Source organism: Trematomus bernacchii, unplaced genomic scaffold, assembly GCF_902827165.1.
Source record: "Trematomus bernacchii unplaced genomic scaffold, fTreBer1.1, whole genome shotgun sequence".
Lineage (NCBI taxonomy): Eukaryota > Metazoa > Chordata > Actinopteri > Perciformes > Nototheniidae > Trematomus > Trematomus bernacchii.
The window spans coordinates 2,366,399-2,385,366 of NW_022987524.1; the positions used below are offsets into that span (position 1 = coordinate 2,366,399).

General features: G+C 42.1%; 1 protein-coding gene across 2 annotated transcripts; it reads left to right on the forward strand.

Moving 5' to 3' along the window:
- Positions 1-1,943: 1,943 nt before the first annotated feature.
- On the forward strand, positions 1,944-14,798 carry rnf2 (ring finger protein 2). 2 transcript variants are annotated; one of them, XM_034119316.1, is made up of 9 exons: positions 1,944-2,047; positions 4,098-4,194; positions 4,418-4,584; positions 5,189-5,271; positions 5,353-5,485; positions 5,575-5,674; positions 8,660-8,832; positions 9,261-9,450; positions 12,780-14,798. In XM_034119316.1, exons 2-9 carry the CDS (start codon positions 4,108-4,110, stop codon positions 12,879-12,881), a joined length of 1,035 nt encoding a protein of 344 aa, XP_033975207.1. In that variant the 5' UTR covers positions 1,944-2,047; positions 4,098-4,107; the 3' UTR covers positions 12,882-14,798. The 2 variants fall into 2 exon arrangements, with proteins under 2 accessions (XP_033975207.1, XP_033975216.1); XM_034119325.1 differs by having other exon boundaries at positions 4,424-4,584.
- The last annotated feature ends 4,170 nt before the right edge of the window (positions 14,799-18,968 follow it).

An 18,968-nucleotide genomic window follows, 5' to 3' on the forward strand; every position in this document is an offset into this window, starting at 1 on the left:
CTTTAATAACTTTCGTCCCATATCTAACCTACCATTTTCTCAAAAATCCTGGAAAAAACTGTTGCATCCCAGATCCATACCCACTTGTCTGACAATAACCTCTACGAACAATTTCAATCTGGTTTCCGCCCCCATCACAGCACAGAAACAGCACTGGTGAAAATCAATAACGACCTCCTTATGGCAGCTGACTCCGGACTATTAACTATCCTCATCCTCCTTGATCTTAGTGCAGCTTTTGACACCATTTCCCACAGCATCCTCATTGACAGACTGACCTCCATCGGAATCACTGACACACCCCTCCTCTGGTTTAAATCATATCTCTCTGGCCGCACTCAGTTCATCCAACTCAAAACCTTCAAATCACAGCCACTTCCAGTCACGACCGGTGTTCCCCAGGGCTCTGTCCTGGGGCCTCTTCTTTTCATCCTCTATCTACTTCCTCTTGGCCATATCTTCCGTAACCACAACATCCACTTTCATTGTTACGCGGATGACACCCAGCTCTACTTGTCTTCCAAACCAACCACCATCCTCCCTCCATCCTCCCTGTCTGACTGCTTACAGGACATCAAATCCTGGTTTTCCTCTAACTTTCTCAAACTTAACGATAATAAAACTGAGATTCTCCTCATAGGGACAAAATCCACCCTAACCAAACCTGACAGTTTCTCCATTACAATAGACAACTCTTCAGTCTCCCCCTCCCCTCAGGTTAAGAGTCTGGGTGTCATCCTCGACAGCACACTTTCATTCAAATCTCACATCAGTAATATCACTCGGTCTGCCTATTTCCATCTACGCAACATCAACCGCCTCCGCCCGTCCCTTAACCCTAAGACCACCGCCATTCTTGTTCACACCCTGGTCACTTCCCGCATTGACTACTGCAACTCCCTTCTCTTTGGTCTCCCTCTCAAATCCATCCACAGACTTCAACTGATTCAGAACTCTGCCGCCCGCATCATCACCAGAACCCCCTCCATTAACCACATCACTCCTGTTCTTCAGCAACTTCACTGGCTCCCCGTCAAATCCTGTATCGTTTTTAAGATTCTGCTCCTCGCCTTTAAGGCCATCCATAACCTCACTCCTCTGTACCTCTCCGACCTCCTGCACATTAACACACCCATCCGCACACTCAGGTCTTCTGCTTCCCTCAACCTCACTGCACCCCCCTGCCGCTCTGCACCTCGCCTCTGGAACTCCCTCCCACCTGACATCCGCGATACTGACTCTCTCCCCATTTTCAAATCACGTCTCAAAACATATCTCTTCACACTCGCATATCCACCATGATCATTATCTATATATATATTATATATTTATTTTATTTGTTATATACTGCATTGTCTTGTTTATGTTTCTTATGCTGGTGTTATGTATTGTGTATCTTATTTTTTGTGTGTTTGTACGGCGACCTTGAGAGCCTTGAAAGGCGCCTATATAAAATTAATTAATTATTATTATTATTATTAACTTATTCAGCTATTTCAGGACATTGAGGCTATACATTTAGTTGTTTATACCTTTTTTAAACCTTTTCTTTTAAATATTAAGCTTCTTCTGCATTTTCAGCTAAATTCAGCAACAAATGTACACAGTTTACAGCATTCGCACGCATTTTCGGCAGGAAATGCATTTTCTAGTTTCAGTTTGCCCTCTATTTTTTAGCCTAAATATCAGGATCTGTCTGCTGTGATGTGTGTCTTTTTGCCAATGCATTTAAGGGTTTTCAAGGTAACATTCCTTCCTGCGTTCAGAACTTGATTTGTTATTGGGTGGCTCAGATTCAGTGCACACAGGGACCATGTGGTGTGTTTTCCAAAATAAGGTTATTTTAGATGAAAGGATGATAGAGAATTGATATGCACAAAATAGACTGCCTGTTTTCTTCAACATCCACCCCCAATTTGATTAGGGACCCTGGGGCCCGTTGGCAAAGCGCCTCAATTTCCCAGACTACATAGCTTCTTCTACGTCCGCCATATTGCCTTCGCCTAAACGCGCAGGCTGGATCGGCTCGCATCCACAACGGAACATTGTAAGTATAGAAACGATCGTATTTTACGCAAGGTAGGAATGTATCGTTTGTATGTCTGAATATAATTATCAGAGACCGTTTCCATGCGCGTTTACAGATGTTTAACAGATGGAGAAACGTTTAAATAAGCGTATAGCTCACGCGAGAGGCTGGTGCGGCGGCTCTTTCTCTGTTGTTGTTTTTCCCTCTCACAGCCACAAATTACATTCACGACCCCCTTGCTATATTTAAAACATTAACATTTAGTATCATTAGCTGTAATGTTAGACACACAAATAGTTAAACACGCAAGCCGTCTTTGTTTTCTTTCGACTACGTACCAGAATGCGCCTCGAATGTTAGCATCACGAAGGATAGCTAGCTTCTCTGTTAACCACTTAGCATTAGCCGAGCCCCACACATTTTACGTGATATATGTGCGCGGGGTCTGTCTTTTATCTGTAAATGATTCGGTAATAGGCTACATATAACATGGACTGAATAAAATGCTAATGTATAACTAGCTACTCCTTGTCTTGTGCTAGCTATCAACATTAGCTAGTACGACTTAACATCGTGGATGTATAATAAGAACATACGCAGTAGGCTACTGTACATCTTGTTGGAGTCAGATTGTTATAATAACACATTGGGTTTTGTTTATTGACATCTATCACTGATTCCTGTAACGTTACCATGACGGCACATGGTTATTGTCCCAGTTGTTATGTTTTGTTTTTCTTGATAATTTATAACCTTAACAAAACATACATCAGTTTGGCTTCAATATATTGTATCAATATGTACCAGACCAGTGTACACCTTCTGTCTGTAGGATGTAGGCAGCCTGACCACATCCACGGCAATCTAAGAGTAGATACACATTTAAAAATGTAGGTTTCTAGGCCTTTTCTAAAGCTAGGCAGGACTGTAACTCATGGACCACCAAGCTTAATACCATTGTTGGTTACCCCTGGTTGACTTGAAGATATTTTGGTCTTGAATTCAAGCTATGCAACACTAAAAGGCCTCAGATGGCATGGACACTGAGGCAAAAGGTATTCTTTAAATTGTCAATGGAACTAAGTTAGGATGTTTGGATTATTCAAGACAAATGTTAGTCCTAAATTCCCTCTGTCTGGCCTTATCATTTGGAAATGTTCTTCTCTTGCTCTTCCTTGGTTGATTCTCAAACAAAAAGCTCTATGCATTGGGAGGAATATGAAATATTTAATTGAAGAATTCTACCTTGAGGTGTATACCACTGTCAATTATTAAGAAACCTTAAAATGCATATACACGATTTGATATGATAATTACCGTTTGAAAGTATTCCAAATGTTGTGGTGTCTTGAAATGTCTTTATTGTCAGACAGATATCAACTCAAATACTCTTTAAGGTGAAACACAATAACGTCAATTATATATTATATAATCAATTGTAAAAAGCATACATTTAAAAAGGAGCACACATTTTGGACTAGCAAGCCATTTAGGATAGTAGCCCCCTAAAAATGTTTCTGTTCTGTTGATGTCATTTATAAAATATGTAATTTGGAAAATAAAATGTATTAGAACTATAAATTCCTAAAGGAAAATGTAAATACTGTAAAGTTAGTGAGACATGGATCAGACGCGGTGAACATGTACAGTACAGGATCGAATTTTCATTAACAGTCATAATAAAGAACAGCGCTGTCAAATTCAGATGTTCCCTAATCTTCTTGAGTCTTTAAAACAAATCTGTATTTTTCCCCCCAAATCTTCCATTTCGCTTCGTAATTTATATAAACATGGTTTTAAAAATGCAGAAGATTGTGTTATGCTAACTGTGTGCAAACCTATGCCGATGGGTCTGTGCAATGACAACATTATGGGCCTGTGGATAACTAATGCTCAAAAATATATAATAATGGGAATGTTCTTTTGTTGTGCAAGCTGATGTATTGTACAGATCTGTTTCCTAAGCGTTTTGCTCTATGAAAGACAAAGCAAATTAGTAAGTATTAATGTTATTGCCATCTGTAATAAACATCATAACATGACAAGAACATTTAATTTTGTGTTTCAGTGTTGCAGTGATGACACAGACGGTTCAGACCAACGGGGTTCAGCCCCTCAGTAAGACCTGGGAGCTGAGTCTGTACGAGCTGCAGAGAACTCCACAGGTAACAATTCATAGTATATTATTTCACTCATTTAAGTGTCTTTATCAAATATCTCTTGTTTACATGTTTTCCTGAAGCATACATTAATTTAATTGTTTTCAACACATGGTGGGCCACCCAGGTATACCTAAAAACATGAACAGAGCATTGTCAGCATGATGCCCCTCTACAGACAGATGTATCTTTGTGTGTACTAACCTTCATCTGGATCTGTTTCGTACTGGCACAGGAGGCGATAACAGATGGACTGGAAATAGCAGTGTCGCCCAGGTCCTTGCACAGCGAACTCATGTGTCCTATATGCCTGGACATGCTGAAGAACACAATGACAACCAAAGAATGTCTGCACCGCTTCTGCGCTGATTGTATCATCACAGCCTTAAGATCTGGGTAAGTTTCACCCAGCAGGAGAGCTTTCTCCTACCCATTTTCCACCAAAGCGGATCCAGGGCTGGTTCCGAGCCGGACCCGATTGCAAACATGTTTTTTATTCTTTCCACTGCTGTGGTGCCGGCTCTCGGCCCTGAATACGGGTTACCATTTGAAACCAACAATCTGCTGGGCTGGAACAAAACAAACTTTGCGGAGATCGTTGTAGCGTTGAATCACATCAGATTTATTCTTTGATCAAGGCGGCATACAAACATGAAAACAAACTTCCTCGCTATACTATAAGACTATACCGCTTCCCGTCTAATCACAAACTCAACTGTGAACCATTGTCCTGCCATATATAGGCGTAATGACATGCACGTCATACCCGACAGCGCACATTAGACAGCAAATAAGTGAGACTTTTAAACCGTTGTGTGACTCACAAAAATAAATAGTTAAGAGTTTACGCTAAAGCCTTAAATTAATAATCCAATCCAATCCATTTTATTTCTATAGCACATTTAATAAGACAAACATTCAAACCATAATGATGAAAGGAAAATGGCTAACAGTTGGATAGGCATCATTTGATTTAGTTTTCTCTTTTCCCTCCCTGCAGTAATAAAGAGTGTCCTACATGTCGTAAGAAGCTGGTTTCCAAGAGGTCGCTGCGTCCAGACCCCAACTTTGATGCTCTGATAAGTAAGTTACCTCAGAAGTTACAAGGAAGTTGAATTACTACGGAGAAAAACATTTTTATTCATTTAATTGTTCCCATTTCAGGCAAGATTTATCCCAGTCGTGACGAGTATGAAGCCCACCAAGAGAGGGTGTTGGCCCGCATCAGCAAACACAACAACCAGCAAGCCCTGTCCCACAGCATAGAGGAGGGGCTGAAGATACAGGCTATGACCAGGTACACACTCACCTCCAGACATACAATGACAATGCAAACAAAAGAGTGTGTCCTCTCCAATGATTGGACTTTGGGTTTGTTTCCTTCAGATTGCAGCGTGGTAAGAGACACACAGTGGAGAATGGGAGCGGAGCTGAGGACAACGGAGACTCCTCCCACTGTAGCAACGCCTCTGTCCATAGCAACCAGGTATGTTTCAGACTATCAAACATGACGACAATGAGGATGCATTTTTTAAATAACAGTGTATGCAACCAGAAAGTGCTAAACCTTAGACACCATGCTAATAATAATGGTTAACGGTAATTGTTACGCTGAACTTGTGTGATGATTAGACTGAGGAGATGTGGTTACTGTTGAGATGCACACTGCTGTGTGTGCAGGCAAGCATGCATACCTACAGGATGTGAATACTAATATAGAGTGGTGCAGGAATTAGTTCAAAAACCTGGAAATTAGTAAATACACTGAAGTTTCTATGTATCATAAACTAAATCAACTACTAAACGCCATCACGCTGAAGATTAGCTGCCTTTAGCTTTGCAGAGGTGATGCACAGCCATGCATTTATACTTCAGAAATCATAAAGTGGTTTTAATATGTGGAGATTATCCTGCTGAACAAAGCGTCTATCATTAATGTGTGTTTGCCAAACTTTGTAAATATAATAATCCCATCTTTTTGTCAAAGGAGCCCTTTCGATGCTATCTTCCGAGTCAGCATAAATAAATGCATCATCATTGCTTTCTATTGGGGAGGAGAATATGCCAGGGTGTCCGCAGGGTTTTAAAAAGTATTAAAAGTTGATAAATCAATTTAGCGAAAATGAAGGCTATTAAAGGGCATTTTCCAAGGTATTACATTTTGCAGCTTGTTTTCAATAAGTATATAAATTGTCCAAAGAGGTTGTATTCTACAGTCTGCCTGAATGTAATCATTGCGTAGGGGTGTAGTGTGATTCTTTGTAGTTTATTTATGGCATCCCGTTGGATTTGACGTCATCTGAACAGGACATCGCACGCCAGAGTTCCCGTTAGCCGGTAATTGCCGGACTATGACCGGTAAAATATGCTGAAGACCGGCAAATCTAAATCTCTCCGGTCAAAATCATTTCCCCATTAGCGCAATACCGCTTCAGTTGCGCCACTTATGTGACAGACAAGAGTATGACAGACAAGAAGAGTCAATTCTAATGTCTAACACTTAATGTGGAGAAAGAGATGTCCTGTATGGGTTGATTGTGCGTTGATCTGTTGGTAATGCCTCTGGGTTCCGGTGGGCATGTAAACAAATGCATAATGCTGCGCTATACTTTGTGGCCTCACCCGGTTGCATAGCGACGCTTATTGTTTAGGTGTCTTTTAATAAGCAGGTAGTCATATCATTAGCTAGAACTAGCTAGATCTGATCAATATGGACATAAACGCGAGTGAAGTCTAATCTGACGGGAGAGAGATCAGCTGACGAGTCGACACGCAGCTCTGCATGATCACCTGCAGCGGTGAGCGGAACAAAACACACACTTCAGGTTAGAATATCACACGTAGCTATTTGAATTACCTCTCAAACTACCTAAACTAGTTATAGATATGTTTAGTTTTACTGTCGGGTCACTCATTACTGATCCGCGAGCTGCATGATACTGGCGGGCTGTCGGGAGAGGGAGAGAGCGCTCCGTTTATTATTCCCGTGTTATTATAAGTTACTGTACACTTTTTAATAATGTAGTTAATCTACTATAATTAGTTTGTTTAATATTGAATCATATCAATTTGTTTTAAAGCTCAATAAATAACAAAGAAGACCTTTGACCGGCACTTTTCTACTTTTGTCCGGAAGATTTCAACTGTTGACCGGCGAAAAAATATTCTAACGGGAACTCTGTCGCACGCTCACTGCTTGATAACGCGATGGTCCATTTACGCCGGTTGTTAAACAACATCGTTATGGGGAAATGCAAGTTTGCGTCCAAATGGTTGGAAGATAAGGAGGAAGGACAATCAATACTGTATATCAGGGGTCGGCAACCTTTTTGATATGAAGTGCCATTCTAAAAAAAATGTTTTATCAGCGTGCCGACGATCGTGAATTATCAAAGGGGGGGGGGGGGGTTGAAGAGCTTGACGAAAACACTCGTGAAAAGTGATGTTTCAAACTCAGTTAATGCTCATTCACTGGCGCTTCCACAAACAACCAACATAATTGTTACATTCAAATGAAGTGCATTATTCAAGTTTACATTAACTTTGGATAATAACACGGGAGAAATGAGCAGAAGCGCTCTCTTTTCCTCTCTCCCCCTCTCTCTCTCTCCTGACAGCCTGTCAGTATCTCATGCAGCTCACTGATCCAGTAATGAGTGACAGTGAAGAATAAATATATGTATAACTAGTTCCAAAGGTAGATAAAATAGCTAAGTGTGTTAGGTCTAACTCTTGTGTGTTTTGCTCCGCTCACCGGTCCGTCACAGCGGGTGGAGCTGCAGGATTTCTGCTTCACACACGTTGCAAACCGCTATTTTATTGTCATTTTCGGACACCTTAAAATACTGCCAGACTGGTGAAGCCATTTTTTTTGCAAGCTTGTTTTGCCGCACAGAGAAAAGTGTCATGTATGTTACGTCTCGCGATCGGCCTTTTTAGAGAGCACCGATCGATCGGCAGAGAGTGAGTATCGGCCGATATCGATCGCCACGCAAAAACTGGGGCATTTTTACAGCTCCTTATGGGTAATGCAATTTGTGAAGTGCTTTCCTCTGTGGTGAAACGATCAGCCCTGCACCACGGAGGAAAGCGGCAGAAAGTCGCCTGGAGTTAAAGAGAGTGGGGCTGCATTGCGTGCATGGCTTCCTTCTGCAGGTAACGGGGAGACGCGCTCTGGCGGCGGTCTCGTTCAGGATCCGAAAATAAAATAAATATTTTGTATACTTATTCCACTTATTCCTAGTGTGCCACTGGTTACGGCGCCACGTGCCATTGGTGGCACGCGTGCCAGGGGTTGCAGACCCCTGCTGTATATAGTAAATGTGAGGTAAAGTGTGTCGCCAATGTAACTGGTTAAAACTCGAAGTGGCGATGAGGTCTTAAAATGTATGGAAAGGGTCTTAAAAGGTATTGCATTTGACTTCAGGATTCCTGCATATGTTCTCATTGGTGTGTTTTGCAATTTTCCCAGGAGGCAGGTCCAAGCATTAAGCGCACCAAGACGAGTGATGACAGCGGGTTGGACATGGACAACGCTGCTGAGAACGGGGGCGGGGACTCTGTGATTGACGGTGGAGCCAGCGAGATAGAACTGGTGTTCAGGCCACACCCCACCCTGATGGAGAAGGACGACGCTCAAAACAGGTAGTCACCCTCACACATACTGCATTGTATAGAGCTTTTTCCAGTCTTTGGAAACCCACCAGAGCGCTTTACAAATACAGTCAGCATTCAGGAGATTAACATTCACACACACTCGCACGCTGTTTGCCATTAGGTACTATTTGGGGTTGAGTATCTTGCCCAAAGTTATCATTAATATGTTAACATAATACATAAAGGCAAGAAGACAAAGGGTAAACCGCCAAACGTATACTATTTTGATCATGTTTAATATTAGCTAGAATACAGTGCACAGTTGTTGTGTAGAATGTTGTGTTTGCACTAAGGAGTGGCATGGAACATGGTTCCAAAACAAAACACTGTAAAAGTGCTTTGATTAAATCAGTCCTATGTGGTTACAATGGCCTGCCTGCTGATGTTTGTATGTTTGAATGAATGTGTGTCCGCAGTGTGGAGTTTGTCCCTCGCTACATCAAGACGTCCGGTAACGCCACAGTGGATCACCTGTCCAAATACCTGGCTGTCCGACTGGCTCTGGAGGAGCTGAGGAGAAACGCTGAGGCCAGCCCTGTGAACGTGGAGGCAGCTTCAGAGAAACAGTACACCATCTACATACCTACTGCGGCCAACCAGTTCACTGTGAGTACACACACTAGATATTTTTCCAATCTCAATATTATTATCCAGTGTTTCCCACAGAATTTGATTCTATTTGTAGGGCCCCCCCCCCCCAAAATTGACACCAGCCAATGAGATTTAGTTTTTTGGTTTAAGACGCCTTTGTACTTTCACGATTGGTTGCTGATACAAAGGAAATTACTATATTTGGGTCCGATGAGATTGTGCAGGAGAGACGGAGCGTTCCAACGATACCTTTGATTACATGCAGGGCTCGACAGTAACGGTTGCCAGGTTGCCATTGGCAACCATTCAGAAAAAATGTCAACCACTACATGCTGATGGCAGCCTTTGGTTGCAGCTAAATGTGCACCCCAAAAAAGATAAATGTTAATTATTTGTTGTGTTAAGAGTGATATTTCATTATTGTTGTGACCAGTCGGAACCTGATACTTAAGTTGCACGTGCATTGGTGTGATTACGGAGTCAGAAAGCGATGCACGTTTACTCGCGTGCGCCGTGTGTTTGTTTTACAAAAAATGGCGAAGCAAATGAAGTTGTTTTGACTGTGGGGTAAAAAGTTCGGCCAACCCGTCAACATCTCAAATGAATGATCAAAGTGATTCAACTGATAAAGTGCAAGGTGAACCCGAACGAAAAGCAAAGAGAAAATGGGTAAAGTCTTGGGAGGCGAAATATATATTATCTACATTCTGCTCCGTTGTCCTTTCTCTTCCGGTAAAAGTTCCTTCAAAATAAGAGTCCCGATCTTATTACTACCAAAATAAAAGTGCAAAACGAAACTTTACCATAGGAAAATATTGGCATAAAAATATAATCACTTCTATAAAAAGGTAACACATTTTAAATATAGTTAGACATATTCAAGGTAATTTACAGCATTAATAATTCACATCTAATTCTTAACTGTGAATGGTTTTCATTAATTTAACATTTGACATTTATTAGTCTGACCAATCCAAGACTTCAATGCTGAAGGGCCAATGGATCTATGGTTGGGATCCGCACAAAGGTCAAGGAAACCCACATTTGAAAGGGAGACAACGGATGACCAAGAAACTAGTGATCTGTGAATAACAGAACAACAGCTGCACTACTGGTGTTTTGTATACCAGCAATTGAGGGTGGACACGTTTACTACCACTTAAAGGTGGGGTAGGTAAGTTTGAGAAACCGGCTCGAGATACACTTTTGGTTATATTCCATGGAATGCTCTTAACATCCCGATAGCAATGAATATCTTAAGTGCTTTGACAAAAAATCCATAAAGAAATGTCATCTGTGGAAGCTGTAGTACTGTAAAAAGCACGACCAATCATTTTAGCCGGACCGGCTAAAATAACTGGATGGCCTACCTGCCTGTCAGCCTTCCATCTGTGCACAAACTTATCTCGTGCCCTCATTGGTCATGTGCGCGTTCGTGTGTGTTGGAGGAGGGGCTCTGTAAGGAAGTGGCAGATTTTTCCCGGCTGTGTATTTTCAAATTCTAGCGCACTCGAGCTGGTTTCTCCAAAATTACCTACCCCACCTTTAAGTTTCAAATAATTGTGTTAATTACTTAACCTGTTAAGCCCGAGAGACCCCGGTACCGGGGCACTCCCGCAACATCTTGCAGGAAACAGTGTCTGAGGGCATGTTCATTTAATAAACTATGAATGTTTTATATCCATGTAACGGGAAGAAACTCATTTTTGAAAAAAATTCAAAAAAAAACCCACAATGCTAACGCTGAGCCTCTGAATTAGCAACGAGCGAAAAATGCTAACAGATTACTGCACCAAAATTCACTCATAAAACCTTATTATTTATCTTTTCTGCACATCCAACACATCTTTTCACATCGATGGGTACATACATTATCACTCCATGATACGAACTCGCGACTTTATAAACAAAAACAGACATCAAAACATGTGGCGCTAGGTAGCTAAAAATGCTAACATGGCTTACCTGTCTCGTAGTCTGGTCAAAGGTGGTCTTCAATGGCATTAAAACGATAAAAACGCTGCTGAAGTTAATCCATAGGTTAATCCAATGTGTCTGTGTCCCTTTGAAATGATTTCTGATAATCCATAAGCAATGAACCTGCTTTTCCTTTGTACCATGTGTGTGAGTGGGGAGATTCCCCTTCGATTCTATTGGCTCTAATGGTCAGAAAGAGATGTCAATCACCAAAATCGACCAATGGGTTCCAGAGAAACGGTAAAACCCCCATTTCCACCCAAATCACCTCAGAGGTGGAGTTTTTTTTGCTAAACCTCTCTAAAAAGGTCAAATGTCACTTGTTTTGCATCAATCTTGATACAGGGTACTTATTATATGTTGTACTTTGGATTCCTAAAGCTTTTAGTCTACCTTACCATCATCCAAGGGTAGTTTTCACTATAAGTAAAAAAGAATTTTTGGACGGACACTATCATTTACAGTTTTTTACTATGTAAAATCTGAATTTTCTTTAAAATAAAAAACATCTATATTGATTCTGACTTTTCTACATCCAACTCACAGGTTTATCATTACTTTGAGAAAAAAGATTATTAATTTAACCCTTTTAGAAGGGAAGATATGGTCATTTGTTCTGGGAATGTCATTTTCGAGCCTGAGACCTGAAAAACAGGCTCAGGGCTAAACAGGTTAATGTAAAGCATTTGAACATTCTTTTGTGTCACATGTTCATTAAGCTGATGTATAACTGTATAGTATCTTAATTATTTAAAATATAAGGTGACTAAAAGTGGTAACCGTATTTTCATATTTCGTATTTGCCAGCCTGGCAACCACTTTTTTAAAAGTTAGCGTTGAGCCCTGACATGGTGCAAACAGCGGTCGCGGTACTTTATGTTACGTTAGAAAGCTAACTTTTGGTGAATTTAGGAGAAATCTACAGACACAAATAGACAAACTATAGTAAAAATAAACATCTAAATGTGTATGTTTTACGTTTTCCTTCCAAAAGCCTGAAAGAAAACATGTTATGGAATCAAAATAGCACAAAATCTCAAAATTGACCAGTGCATGAAAAACGATGTTTTTACCTGCCGTGTCTCGCCTTGTGTGAGACACACCGGAGTTGAGGATCTGTGGGGTTTGTATGTCGATGTATGGGAAACACTGTTATTTGTATTACTATTATTAATAATAACGTGTGCATAGACCTTTTTCAGGGGCGGACTGGCCATCTGTAGAATGTCTCCGCAGCGAGGCTCCCCCCGTTGACAATTTACTAGCATACTAGTAGTAGTATGGGGAATGCTACGTTTTTATACATATATCACTGGTGACAGTGATATATTAGATTTGTGTTTGATGTGTTACCCCTCTGTCCACAGGTTCTGAACGGGTCCTTCTCTCTGGAGCTGGTCAGCGAAAAGTACTGGAAGGTGAACAAACCCATGGAGCTGTACTTTGCTCCTACTAAAGAACACAAGTAGACTCACACACATAAAACACACATACACACTCGGCAGTTGGAAGTAAACACATGGACTCGGTTACACCTGCACACACACTAACGAGAGGACAGGAGTGTGTTTCTCTGAAGGAGATGAGGGGGTTGAGCCCTCTAAAGGACTCTTGTAAAAAGAAAAACAACTCTGTTTTATATTCTCTTTCTCTTTCTCTGTGTCTCTTTCTATCCTCTGTAGACGGCAGCAGATCAGTACAGCAGCAGCTCATCGCTTCTTTCACTATTTCTTAGTCTCATCCAGTATTCTACTCGCAAATCCCCTCCATGCCACGTGGTTTCGGTCCAACATAAGCTAGTTGAGAAATATTTGCTCCTCATTCCCAAACAACTCCCAGATTCCTCTAAAACTCACCGCCAATATCTGAAATATTGTATATATTGTCAAAATAGGGCATAAGCTTGGAAAACCTAATAATATGATTCATAAGGGCCTGTGCTTAACTGAACACAGACATCCAACACGAATCTGACATGTATGGAAGCAAAGAAAGGCCAACATGAATACAACTTCAATGCTAAATTAAATTGTAAAATGTAATCGCTTTTGAATTATCAATTGAAATATTTAACTATCTGCATTCATGTGGGTTGGATTCCCATTTCTCGAGTCATTTCAAGTCTTGCGATTTAAAAAAACATATTTTTGAGAGTCTAGGGTTCCTATTTAAGTGGTTATCCATATCAGTTTGAGTTCATTGAAATACCATAAATCCAGTCAAAGCAACCTGGTATTCAGAACTTCCCTGCACTTTTGGATCTGAATCTTTTAAATGTTGGAATATTGGGCCTATTTTCCTCCAAAAAGCAGACATTTTTTCAAAGTAAAATACTTTAATGTTTAACATAGTGGTTACATTTTATAAATGGGTTCCTTATTAAATTCAAACGACTGGCCTTTATTTGCTTCCTCAGACCACCCCATCTCACATGGGACTTCTCTAATGTTCCCCAGTGTGACAGAGCACCTGTTAGAGCAGATGTTGAACACTGTAGTGCAGAGCTCTGACCAGCAGGGGGCAGTGCAAACATCCAAATTCCTCTACAGTGGAATAAAGCTACAAACATTGCCTCCGGCATTTTTTTCTTCTTTGAGGGGTTCTCTGAATATTTGTTGTTCTCTAAACAGTTTTTTCTTCTAAATAAAAGTAGAGGCTGGTGAAGCTTTGAATGTCTGCCATGTGTTTGTCAGAGAAGACTGTACCGCGATCGAGGAGGAACACTTCCTCTTTTAGTTTGTAATAACTCCTCTCACTCTCAGCTGTTGTGTTGATCTGTTGCCCGTAGAAACAAACTGTCCTAATATCTGTGGCTTGTTCTTTTATAAATGTCTTTTGTAACAAGGAAAGGAAGGATGGTGCTTGATTGGAGGCGGGTGGGGTGGGAGGATTTAATTTTTCAGCGCCATAGACAGTCAGACCATCCAAGTATTCTCATGCTCCCTGTGCTGCTGACCAGTGGATCTCCATCACTTCTATGTAGGCACCAATTGTGATTGTGAAACTGGTTTTATGTTTCCATGTAGCTAACTGAAGGGATTAAAGCTCAACAAGAACAGAACAACCGTGAGCATTTTTGACATTTAAGAGTCTGAGCAAGTACAGGTTTTGTCATTATTGGTGTGTAGATGCATGACTCATGGGAGACTGGATGATGAGCATTTTAAAGGAATCCCTCAATACAGCCTGTCATCTCATTTTCACTGATGTTTGATATTTTGATGGCGGTGCAGGTCTTTTGAGGACACCTGCAGCATTTTAGGGTTAACGTGGTGTCGTCACACCTGAAGAAGTATTTCAAATTTCACTGTGAGAGAACCTGTATACTGCATCTTTCTGTTTGGACAATAAACCTGAATCTGTGTTGCTCAACATGGAATTCTGAGCACCTGTGTTTTTATTGTCTCTGTTTAAAATCTGCGTTTTAGGTGTGATCATATCACATATTGGTATAACATCTATGATTTCTTTATAAAAGGCTGGCGTAGAGTCACTTTCTAATCCTATAATGACCTATAGGAAAAAAAAGTTTAATTGAATGTGGCTAAATAAGTAAAAAGTATACAATACAACAAATATATATGTTCCAGTGTTTTCCTAACTAAATTATTTGAAGATTTAGTCAATTTCTCACAGAGTCACATAGCCTACTGCAGGGATGGGCAACTTGGATGGTGGTGGGGGCCACATAATTTATGTACTGGCCACCAGATTCACTTGGAACACAGACACACACAAATTGTATGTAATTATTAACAAATATACTAAGTCTGACATCTTCATTGACATTTTACAATCTTTCAGGGAACATCCTCTAATAAGCTCACTAAACAAATATCACTTCACAGAAATGTTATTTAATTTTTACAAGTGTTTTTTTTACATGTTTGTATTGAACAGGTTATTTAACAGTGGAATAAAACTATTTTAAACTATTGGAAAGCACGGAAAATGTGTGTGCATCAAGATTAACCATTAAGATGACATAAACATGATTAGTTGTCTAACTTGAACCTAAGACACTTGTAGCCTGTCACAGACACCTGTCAACCCGCACTCTGCTGTTCCTCAGCGCCGCTCCCCCTCCCTCCCGCTGAAATTATGAATGAAAAGGGTATAGTAATCATAAGGCGCATCAAGGTTCATCAGAACTTAGTTCATGAGAACTCTTTAGTTCTCATGAACTAAGTACAGATCGCGTTCACACCAGAATAAGTCCCTGGGGGAGGATTAGGCAAATGACGTCACTTCTTCTTCTTCTGCTTTGGGTTTACTGGCAGGCCGCAAACAACTTCACGTCGTATAATGCCACCCGAAGTCCCCGGCCGGAAGTCCCCGGAGTTGGGGAGTGGCTTCAGTAGCTGACACCTCCTTGCAGGGCCGTCCCTCCCTACAGGCCAATCATGCAGGCTGCATGGGGCCTCACATTGCGCAGGGGGCCTCGGTTTATGAGCTTGGCTTGTGCGCAGTTCTCCGCGCAGTTCTCTCCGCACAGTTCTCCGCGCAGTTCTCTCCGCACAGTTCTCCGTGCAACACCCCCCCCCCCCCGCTGTGAGAGTGAGAGGTGACAAGGGGAGCGCGTCTGTAACCCAACACCGTTGCAATGAATCAACATCTGACCAATCACGGCTTTGATACGGCCACTAGTGCAGGTGAAGAGATGTCGGCGAAAAGACAGTTTCAGTCCGGCGCAAGCAAGAGGGAAAAAAACATGAAGAAACTAGAGCATCACTCGAAGGTGGGTTATTGTATGAGTCAAATGTATAACTTGCGAATGTTGTCAAAGTCAAATGTCAAATATTTGCCAATTGCCATATTAAAACATCAGCTGCAATTCACGACATGAAGAAGGCAGTCTCTGCATAGCATATAGGCTAATGGTGATACAGTTATTTCCAGCATTCTTTATTTACCATTCATTCAAGTATTGTATGCCTTTGATCTGCAAAGTATGTACAGGAGGAAGAGTGATACACTGTCTGTCTAGTTGGCTTACATAACAGTTCAAGTTTACAGCCTAAAAAACATGAGGCGCGTTCACACCGCAGTACTTTCCCCACTTTAGTTCCGATATAGTTCCGAAATGTCGCGTTCACACCAAAAAGAGCCGGAACTAAAATGAGTTCATGAGAACCTTTTTACCCCCTTTTCCGTCAGTTTTCCGTCCCTGCTAGAGAGCAGGTACTTCCGTGGGAGAAAAAGGTTCCTATGTCTGATTGGCTGGGCGGAATGCAAACCACGCCCCGTAAAACTCCCAAAAAGTTTTGTGAAGCCGCCATTTTATTATCCTCGCATTAGCATTAGCATTAGCCCAGCGCAGAAACGCAGAGAGACTAACTTATGACAACACAAAAGAAAACATGGGAGTGGTGGAGATGAGGAGGTGTCGGCGTTCTGGCGATTTACTCGGAAGGGAGTCCCAGCAGCTTCTACTGAAGCCAGTCCCTAACTCCGGGGACTTCCGGCCGGGGACTCCGGGTGGCAGTATACGCCGTGAAGTTGTTTGCGGCCTGCCAGTAAACCCAAAGCAGAAGAAGAAGAAGTGACGTCAGCGGCTTCATTTGCCTAATCCTCCCCCAGGGACTTATTCCGGTGTGAACGCGATCTGTACTTAGTTCATGAGAACTAAAGAGTTCTGATGAACTAAGTTCTGATGAACTAAAGTGGGAAAAGTACTGCGGTGTGAACGCGCCTATGGAGCATTTTTTCCCCTTTTATTCATTTTTATGTAAATTTGCACATTTCATGGTGATGCTCAGCCTCTCCCCTTAACTCCTAACAGTCATCATCATGTCAACCACAACACAGAGAAATACTGATAGAAATGTGTGTGTAGTTGTTGATACATTGCTGACAGAGGGAACTACATTTGAATACAGATTTAAGAAATATCAGTGTTTGAGCATGTAAGGTTCAAGGTTCAAGGTTCAAGGTTCTTTATTGTCAATCTGACATAGCTACAGAGTAATTATGTAGATGAAAATCTTATGTCACAGGCTTCTCCAACAATGCAACATAATAACATAATAACAATAAGAGCAAGAGCAATACAAAAAGAAAAATAGTTATAAAATAAAGTGATGATGTGGAATAGTGCAGTACGAGTCTATATACAAGTTATTGGAATGATATATATATATTAGGTATTAGATACATATTATTGAGTAGCTGAAGAATGTTTTGAAGTTGTTTCAACAGTTCAATTTTTGAACAGTCTCACTGCCCGCGGGAAGCAACTGTCTCCGAATCTTCTTGTCCTTGCCAGGATGCTGCGGTAACGTCTGCCAGACGGCAACAGAAAGAACAGTTTGTGGCTGGGGTGATGGGGGTCTTTGATAATCCGTAGTGATTTCTTCCTGAGCCGCTGGGAGTAAAGGTCCTCCATGGATGGCAGCTCCGTCCTGGTGATGTGCTGTGCAGTTTTCACCACCCTCTGTAAAGCCTTACGATCGAGGTCGGTGCAGCTGCCGTACCAGGCCGTCATGCTGCCAGTGAGGATACTCTCTATCGTGCACCTGTAGAAGTTGCAGAGTATCCTGGAGTCCATTTTGAACCTCCTCAACCTGCGGAGGAAGAAGAGCCGCTGTCGAGCTTTCTTGGTGATGGTGGTGGTGTGAAGAGACCATGTCAGGTCCTTGGTGATGTGGACCCCAAGGAACCTGAAGCTGCTGACTCTCTCCACCGTAGTCCCATTGATGGCGATGGGGGCGTGTCCCTTTCCCTGCTGCTTCCTGTAATCCACAATCAGCTCCTTTGTTTTGCTGACGTTGAGATGGAGGTTGTTATCCAGGCACCAAGATGTCAGGTTTTCGACCTCCTCTCTGTACGCCGTCTCGTCATCGTCTGTGATCTGGCCGATGACGGTCGTGTCATCAGCAAACTTCACGATGGTGTTGGAGCTGTGTGTGGCCACGCAGTCGTGAGTGAACAGGGAGTAGAGGAGAGGGCTGAGCACGCAGCCTTGAGGGGCACCGGTGTTGAGAATCAGGGTGGAGGATGTGATGTTTCCCACCCGCACTGCCTGGGGTCTGCCCGTCAAGAAGTTCAGGATCCACTCACAGAGGGCGCTGTTGAGCCCGAGGTCTCTGAGCTTGATGGCCAGCTTGGAGGGCACAATGGTATTGAATGCTGAACTGTAGTCAATGAACAGCATTCTCACATATGTGTTCCTGTTCTTCGGGTCCAGGTGTGAGAGGGCAGTGTGGAGGGTGAGGGCTATGGCGTCGTCTGTGGACCTGTTTGCTCTCTAGGCAAACTGCAGGGGGTCCAGAGAGTCAGGGAGGGAGGAGGTGATGAATGATTTGACTAACCGCTCAAAGCACTTCATGATGATGGAGGTGAGTGCTACTGGGCGGTAGTCGTTGGGGCAGGTGATTATTGTCTTTTTGGGGACAGGAACGATGGTGGAGTGTTTGAAGCATGTGGGGAATACAGACTGCAACAGGGACCTGTTGAAGATGTCTGTGAACACCTCTGCCAGCTGAACTGCACACACCCTGAGAACACAGCCAGGGATGCCATCAGGTCCAGGAGCCTTGTGTGGGTTAACCCTTTTA

Coding starts and splice junctions, on each gene's coding strand:
- rnf2 (XM_034119316.1), top strand. CDS start 4,108: ATGACACAGACGGTTCAGACCAACGGGGTTCAGCCCCTCAGTAAGACC. Junction 4,585..5,188: donor ATCACAGCCTTAAGATCTGG/GTAAGTTTCACC, acceptor CCCTCCCTGCAG/TAATAAAGAGTGTCCTACAT. Junction 5,486..5,574: donor AAGATACAGGCTATGACCAG/GTACACACTCAC, acceptor TGTTTCCTTCAG/ATTGCAGCGTGGTAAGAGAC.